Genomic DNA, 8,243 nt, shown 5'->3' with positions numbered 1-8,243 from the left:
GGATGTTAGCCTAAGCATCAGCTGCTCATCACAAGGACAAGAGACTTCAAGAAGCACGCCCCACTTCCTAAACACTTCGGCTACTGGTTACTTAATTTGCCACTGGTGCCCACTTCTTAATGTGCTGGTTCTCCAAAGGAAGGGAAGTTTTGGAGAGGCTGCTTCTGGGAAAACGGATGTACAACTGGTCGTAGTTGAGACCATGCATGCACAATAGCACCCTTTCACTTATCACTCCCTATACAGGACCTCTGGGCACAGAAAACCTGAGGCCACATGAAGTGTCTTGGCTCTTTTTGTCCTACTTTTAACAGAAGTGAGACGAAAAAACAATATGATCATTATTTCCAGCAGCATCAGTGCAGGATGACATTCAGCACCTTCTGTGGCCTTCCCCAGAACGAAACGGCTGAGGAGTGATTCTCACCCATACTCTGTAGAGGACTGGTGGTTTACAAAGCCATGTATGTGATTTAGAGCTCACCTAGAAAATCTCATTAACTAACAGAATGGTACCGAGCTCTTTTAATCGATAGCTTGATAACAGGGGCACATCCCACAGGAAGTTTCAAAGCTTAGTCAACACTTGATCCCAAACCATTGAGAACATATGTGCCACATCATAACATGCTGAACTCTGGCTATGGATTTCTCCTTCCAAAGCTGCCACAAGCCCAAACAGAACCCAAAGCAATTCTCTTTTGACAGGACTGCAGGAGGGTGTGGGGTCTCCTGGAATGTGGCCCTGTTGCACTTAATTTACTTAGGTACCAGACATAGAATCAGGCCTGGGAGTTTGGCTCAGACTTAATGGATTTCAATCCTCTTGGGCTTTTCCCCCAGCTTTCATGAGAGTCAGCTCACCATTCTAACTAAGGAACGAACTCAGCCCACAAAAGTGCATCATAACAGACTTCTTTCTGCGCATCTGGTTTTAATAGCTTACACAGAGGAAGGGGAATGTGCAGCTTGCTGGGAAAGGAGTCACTGCCAGCTGAGAGGTCAATGCAGCAAAACAGAAACATGGAGCTGCTGGGAGAACACAGAAACCTTGGTATGCGTGCACACATGCGCACACGCTTTCACAGGGAGGACACCATGGTAAACACTCCCATTTCCATTTCAGAGGAGGGAGAACCGAGGCACAAAAACCGCAAGGTCTGCCCCGATGCATACTTGTCAGCAACTGAGCATTCTGAGGCCAGTAACGTGATTATGTCACTGCTGTGCACTAGCTAGGTGAGCTAGTTATAATGCTTCACAAGTACTTGCCACCAGTATTTAAAGTCCTGGTAGCTGTTAGGACTCAGGAGAAAGCTATCCAAAGCTACATATGAGGAGAAAAAAAAAGAAGCAATTGATTTTCACCTATGTGCTAGCATGAATTTTCAAAAGCAATACATGACCCTCTTGCCTTTTGAGGCTTTTATTTGGGGGAACAAGGAGGAATCTTGCAATTGATCTGTACTTATTCTAGTGATGAAACCAATTCTGATATCACATAAGTTTCTCCTAACAGGAGACACATTCTGTGGAAACCCTGAATCCAGGAAGAGAAAAGTCAAATTCTAAACTTCCAAACTTCTAAATTCTAAATTTAGAATTTCCAAATTCTAAACAAGTGAAATTTTAAGTCAAATCAAAGGAAGCATTTCATGATGATAATTACAGTAAAAGTACAGACAACATACGCTCTATGAAGAAGCACAGTAACCCATGGTAGGAAAAAACAATGACCAGAACCTGCTTAAAGAGAAAGCAACAGAAAGAGTAAGGAAGACCACTTTCTGCAAAGATGTGAACACGCACACCTCCTAAAATATGTATTCTCTGTTCACCTATGTGCCCACCAAATACTGACAAATGTAATGCTCTTATGGTCAATACCACATTTTCTGTAGGCTGTAAATAGAATATCAAAGCCACTTACAGATGTTTGCAGTTTAATGACAGCATTGATCTGCAGCCACTCGAAGAGGTAGCACCATCATCTTCACAGAAGAAGGAAGGCTGTAATAGCAGCATGCAGGTCATTAATGTTTTCTCCAGAACAGGTGGGCAAGCACTTCATTCAAAACTCACGCAGATCACAGGGCTAAAAGAGAAGACTGTTTCATTTAAAGCTGTACTTTCAGGCCTGGAGAAATATCAATTGTTTTTGCATTGCCAGACATTTTTTCATACAACCGTTATGGAAAACCCACACTGAATTGAATGAATTTTAGCACCTTGATTTATGATAGTTACACAGATGGAATCTTGTATCATCAGAGGGATCAGTCCCTGCTCAATTTAAAATCTAAATATTCCTAAATATAATACCTTGTCAAAACATGTCTGATGGCCCCAGTGACTCAGTTTATTTACAAGACGGTATTTTGTCAACCACTAGTCTTATATCATTATATTTAAATGCTCCCATCTACATACTTCTCAAGCCTTTGAAGGAACTATCCACTTCTCATATTCTTTAAATTGTATTATCTTTGTACTCGATGCATCCGTTTCTGTAGGCTTACAGCCTAAAGAAATAACTATCAAAAACCTGCAAAACACGAAATCCAAGGTTTCAAATGACTCTTCCGTGGAGCAATAGTGACATCCAGTGGCTACCACGTGAACCTCAATTCTTGATGCTTAAGAAAACAGCCTCTACAAGACATGCTCGAAAAAAAAGCAGTAGTTGTAGGCATACATTTCTGAGAAATAGTCATTCACTTAGTCTTTGTATTAAAATAGTTATCAGCAATAGTTATTATTTAGAAACTCAAATTCCAACTAAGGCTGGTTTTGATGATGCCTGAAGAATTTTCCATAAATACAAAATTGTGCATCCAAGAATCTTCGAATGCAGATACTACACAGTGACTTTGGAACAGGAGACAATGCACAAATACCGAGGTATTCCCAGTGTTTCCTTGCCTTAACCCTCGTTTTTCCTATAGGACTTCCCCTTTGGGGCAGTTGCTAGCACAGGACACCACTGAACATATCCAAACCCCAGTATAACAGCATTATCTCATTTGTCTTCTTAAAAAAGGTTGAAGGGTTTTTGTTTGTTGTTTGGTTGTTGTTTTTATTTTTTATTTTTTTTAGGTACAAAGGACAAAACCCACGAAGTCCTGGAATTAGAGAGAGTGCAACACAGAACTAGAAATTAACTGAAGCATAAGAAACAATGCAAAGGCCAGTCACAAAGCTCAAGTTACAGCAGGATAAAGGACGTTACTGGAATCTGTTATCTATATGGGGGCATTAGGATTATTCTATTTTAATGGCACTTACATTCTGGTTAAAGCCTATTAAACTCTTTACTTTATATACATTTCCCTAATTCACATAATTTGGGATAAAGTGGTTTTTTGTTTGATTTTTTTTTTTAAATTAATGAAGAAATCTCTTGCAGTCTCCTATTCCACCTCGTGAGATCCACCTCTCCATTAGCTAGCTGGGAGACCAGAAACCACAGCTCCTACAAGAGAAATGGGAACTCCAACACCAGCATCCCTGCGTTCTCGCAGTGAGCCCTTTCAGTCCAGCTCAGACTGCCCCTCCCTCATCTAGGGTAGCACTGCAACGTGACGGCATCCCTGGATGTCACTTGAGTCATTTTGCTGTTCTGGGCCATTTCTAGTAAGCCAAACGCAGAGCTGGTTAACTTTCAGTATGCCCCTCACTTAAGCAATCTTCCTAGCAGGCTGGGGAAAACAGCCTATTGCCACGTTCATTCTGCACATAACCAGTTCAGGCTGCCTGGAGCAGGCCCAAGCTGCTCCCCAGTCACAGCATCTCAACCTTCCTCCCTTGTCCCATGGCCCAGTGCCTCGGGTGCAACAACAGCCTGAAGCAGGATCTGTACGTGTGGCTCTGCCGGTGAGCCGTCCACTAACAGCAGTGGCAACGGCTCAACAGAGGCTTGGTTTGGGCAGAGAAGAGGTGGAGTGAGCATACGCTGGGGGATCTGGTGCAGACCTGCTCTGATGTCTACGCACCACGTTCCCAGTCTCTGCTCTTGCAGAGGGTGTCTGCATTCTACACTGCATTTGAACGCTTCAGCAACAGTTCTCATTCAGTAAACGACTCTGGGAAAAAAAAAAAAAAAAAAAAAAAAAAGAAAAAGGACACCTGCTACTTACTGAATTCTGTCTAACCAGAACCAAAATACCCTTGAACCTGCAGCCTTCATTATCTGATTAGTTAGCAACTGCATCTGTTACCATGCAGCACAGTTTAATTATTAAAAGAATTGAGAAACGGAATCTATTAATTATGAGCCATGAAAGATAAAGCAGCTGGTTTTAGCATAGAGCAAATCAGGAGCAGAAAGAGATAAGTAATGTAAATTTATTTAGGGCCATGTCCCCTCTGGACTGTAAATTGCTCATGGAATTTGTCCACTAAGGACAGCTGGGCTATTAAAGACACTCTGAAGTGTCTAAAGTATGAAAAGCACAAAACCAATAAATTAAAGAAAAAGGTATTGCAGGAAATCAGGTAATTGAAGGAAAGCATCTCTGATAGAAATAGCAATTGTTCTTTGAACTCAGGTTTCTGCTAGCACAGCTACATATAGCAGTCAGGGAATTAAATGTTGCTAAAAAACTATCAGCCCTGTAACCAGCAATACTTCACTTGGTTACAATGGGCAGCTTAACTTTTTTTTTGTCTTTATGACTGCGTCCCTATTAAGAACACACTGCTAATATGGGTACATTACTATACCAGGCATCTCCAACAGATGCTCAGTAACATTAAATTGAAATTTAAGTGGAACAAGCTAGGGCACTAAAGTGGACAAGAAAGTCAGATGGTGCATAACACGTGGTACCAGTACGGAACAAAGTGCACCAGCACAGCGCCACGTACACAGGTACCAAAACTCACTTTGAGCAGCTAAGCAGCTATCAAAATTCAGTAGATAAGTACCTTGAAAGCCACAATCCTTACAACCTGGGCAAAGCTACGTAGAAGGGCACCAGAATGGCTACACTCCCTTTTTAAGACCCACCATTATACATTGAACTAAACCAGTCTCAACATCACCTTAAATCTCCCCACAGCCATTTGGATGTAAGATCCTTTGACACACCCCCATTAAAAAGCCCTTCCGTGCTCTCCAGCTTTTAGCATTAGAAATGCTTCTGTAAAATGCTAGTACTCAACCCAAGGACACCCTTTTACCCAATGCTTCACCATTCAGGGCAGCCACTTCCAGAGCCGACTAGCTATAGAGGCCTCCAAACTTGTCTGCAACACAGCAATAGCACTTGCTGCAGTTCATCCTTCCAGCTGTTCCAGCTGAGTCAGTAGTGGAACACCCCACCTCCCTTTATACACTTCACTTTGGTCACTTCTGGAATAGTGAAACTGCAGTTTCTCTCCATTAAAAAAATGCCTAACTAGCAAGTTTACTTACATAGCTTACACAACAGTTAAAGTGGGAATTCACCTCACGTCAGTGTCAGGCAATGTAATCATTTACTCACTTCTCAGGTCCATTAACCCATTTAAACATACTGCAGTTTACAAACTACAGTAAACCCACCCCAGCGAATTGAGTCATACAACCTTCACTTGGTTTGGTATTGGCTTTCTGGAGCCTTTAACAGAATGCACTATCCTTCCTGGAAATAAATTGTGTTAAATTCTAGGCAGAATTAATATGGTATTACCGCTTAATTTAAGACTTTAATCCATGTATATTTCATCTACAGTGTCATTACCCATGAAAAGAGGCTTGGAAAAGAGCCAGTGTGAGCATGTCACTTAAATATACTCATTTTACTAGCTTGAACAGAGACAAGACAACAAATTGTAATGTGCAACAGAAAACTTTATTAGCATTTCAACACACAGTTCAGCAGTAACTTAAGCTTGCATTAACCTTGCATTTAATTTAAGACATTAGAAGGACTACAGTGCAAACACAAGTGCTACCAGCAATCTCATCAAGCAAGATGCACAGTAACTAACGGCCACCCCTCAGGCGCAGCACAAGGTGGAGGGTGGATTCCTTCTGGATGTTGTAGTCAGACAGGGTGCGCCCGTCTTCAAGCTGCTTGCCTGCAAAGATCAGCCTCTGCTGGTCAGGGGGAATGCCTTCCTTGTCCTGGATCTTGGCCTTCACATTCTCAATGGTGTCGCTGGGCTCAACCTCAAGGGTGATGGTCTTGCCAGTCAGGGTCTTCACGAAGATCTGCATACCACCCCTCAGGCGCAGCACAAGATGCAGGGTGGACTCTTTCTGGATGTTGTAGTCAGACAGGGTGCGGCCATCCTCCAGCTGCTTGCCAGCGAAGATCAGCCTCTGCTGGTCGGGAGGAATGCCTTCCTTGTCCTGGATCTTGGCCTTCACATTCTCAATGGTGTCACTGGGCTCGACCTCAAGGGTGATGGTCTTGCCAGTCAAGGTCTTCACGAAAATTTGCATGCCACCCCTCAGGCGCAGCACCAGGTGGAGGGTGGATTCCTTCTGGATGTTGTAATCGGACAGGGTGCGACCATCTTCCAGCTGCTTGCCTGCAAAGATCAGCCTCTGCTGGTCAGGAGGAATGCCTTCCTTGTCCTGGATCTTGGCCTTCACATTCTCAATGGTGTCACTGGGCTCAACCTCAAGGGTGATGGTCTTGCCGGTCAGGGTCTTCACGAAGATCTGCATGCCACCCCTCAGGCGCAGCACAAGGTGAAGAGTAGACTCTTTCTGGATGTTGTAATCGGACAGGGTGCGACCATCTTCCAGCTGCTTACCAGCGAAGATCAACCTCTGCTGGTCAGGAGGAATGCCCTCTTTGTCCTGGATCTTAGCCTTCACATTCTCAATGGTATCGCTGGGCTCAACCTCAAGGGTGATGGTCTTGCCAGTCAGGGTCTTCACGAAGATCTGCATGCCACCCCTCAGGCGCAGCACAAGATGCAGGGTGGACTCTTTCTGGATGTTGTAGTCAGACAGGGTGCGGCCATCCTCCAGCTGCTTGCCAGCGAAGATCAACCTCTGCTGGTCAGGGGGAATGCCTTCCTTGTCCTGGATCTTGGCCTTCACATTCTCAATGGTGTCACTGGGCTCGACCTCAAGGGTGATGGTCTTGCCAGTCAGGGTTTTCACAAAGATCTGCATGCCACCCCTCAGGCGCAGGACAAGGTGGAGGGTGGATTCCTTCTGGATGTTGTAGTCAGACAGGGTGCGCCCGTCTTCAAGCTGCTTGCCTGCAAAGATCAGCCTCTGCTGGTCGGGAGGAATGCCTTCCTTGTCCTGGATCTTGGCCTTCACGTTCTCAATGGTATCGCTGGGCTCAACCTCAAGAGTGATGGTCTTGCCAGTCAGGGTCTTCACAAAGATCTGCATGTTGAACTGCAAAACATACAGAAATTTCAGCCTTAAGTAGGCAGTAAAATACAGTCTCAAAACTCTATGATTTTGAAATACAACTGCTTCTGCTATTTTGCATTATGTGAATAGTATTTAGAATTTTTCTATGTTATTATTGACCAAACGAGCTCTACAACCTTTCTCTAACCGTTGCTGTTAAAGGAACCATCTTTTCTAACGGCCTGTCTCCTCAGGACAGACCCCTGACATTGTCTCTGGGCAGATGGCCCCCAACTGCCAGCCCCTTCCCCTTCCCCTTCCAGCCGCAGCAATGCGGCAGGGGCACCCAGCAGGGGCCGCAGCTGCCGCAGGGCTTCAGGCGAACAACCCGCGACTGCAGCGCGGAGCCAGCGCCCGCCCCGGCCGTGACTCAGCGCCTGCTTCCGGCGCCAACGGCAGGCTCCGCCATTTCCCCTCAACCGCTCCCTCTTCTTCACCAGGCGGTTACGCGGCCACCCTCCCACCCCGTCTGTAACATCGCTCAGGGATTTAGAGCCGCTCCGCACCTCGCCGCCACCGACCAGGAATACAGAAACACCGCCCGACAAACCCCCGGCTGCACTTTCTACTTCCCCGCCCACAAACCTAAGGCTTTTCACCCCGATTTCCGCCCCCCCGCCCGACTCACGTCTTCGGCCCTGGACTCCGCTCCCTCCGAACTCTGTTTCTTTTTGTCTGTAGCTGTGTCTCTGCGCGGTGACGCAGCCCCGCCCGTATTTATGCAGTTCCTGTCAGGGAGGCCCCGCCCCCGAACGTTGACGTGTCCTTCCGCCTCTCAAAATAGTCCCAAGCCAAAGACCCCCGTTGAGCGAAGCACCCGCCTTCGTTCCTCGGTCGTCCCCCTTCCAGGAGCGAGGGGGGTCCCGGGTTCTTCGCG

General features: G+C 45.7%; 1 protein-coding gene across 1 annotated transcript; it reads right to left on the bottom strand.

Annotated features, from left to right (window-relative positions):
- Positions 1-5,812: 5,812 nt before the first annotated feature.
- UBC (ubiquitin C) lies at positions 5,813-8,154 on the bottom strand. Its single transcript, XM_084299730.1, has 2 exons — positions 7,995-8,154; positions 5,813-7,348 (listed from the first exon to the last, which is right to left on the bottom strand). Exon 2 carries the CDS (start codon positions 7,340-7,342, stop codon positions 5,969-5,971), a length of 1,374 nt encoding a protein of 457 aa, XP_084155856.1. The 5' UTR covers positions 7,343-7,348; positions 7,995-8,154; the 3' UTR covers positions 5,813-5,968.
- Positions 8,155-8,243: the final 89 nt, after the last annotated feature.

The sequence above is a fragment of the Netta rufina genome (assembly GCF_964035555.1).
Source record: "Netta rufina genome assembly, chromosome: 21".
NCBI lineage: Eukaryota > Metazoa > Chordata > Aves > Anseriformes > Anatidae > Netta > Netta rufina.
This window is presented reverse-complemented; position numbering and strand designations above follow the sequence as displayed.

Coding starts and splice junctions, on each gene's coding strand:
- UBC (XM_084299730.1), bottom strand. CDS start 7,342: ATGCAGATCTTTGTGAAGACCCTGACTGGCAAGACCATCACTCTTGAG.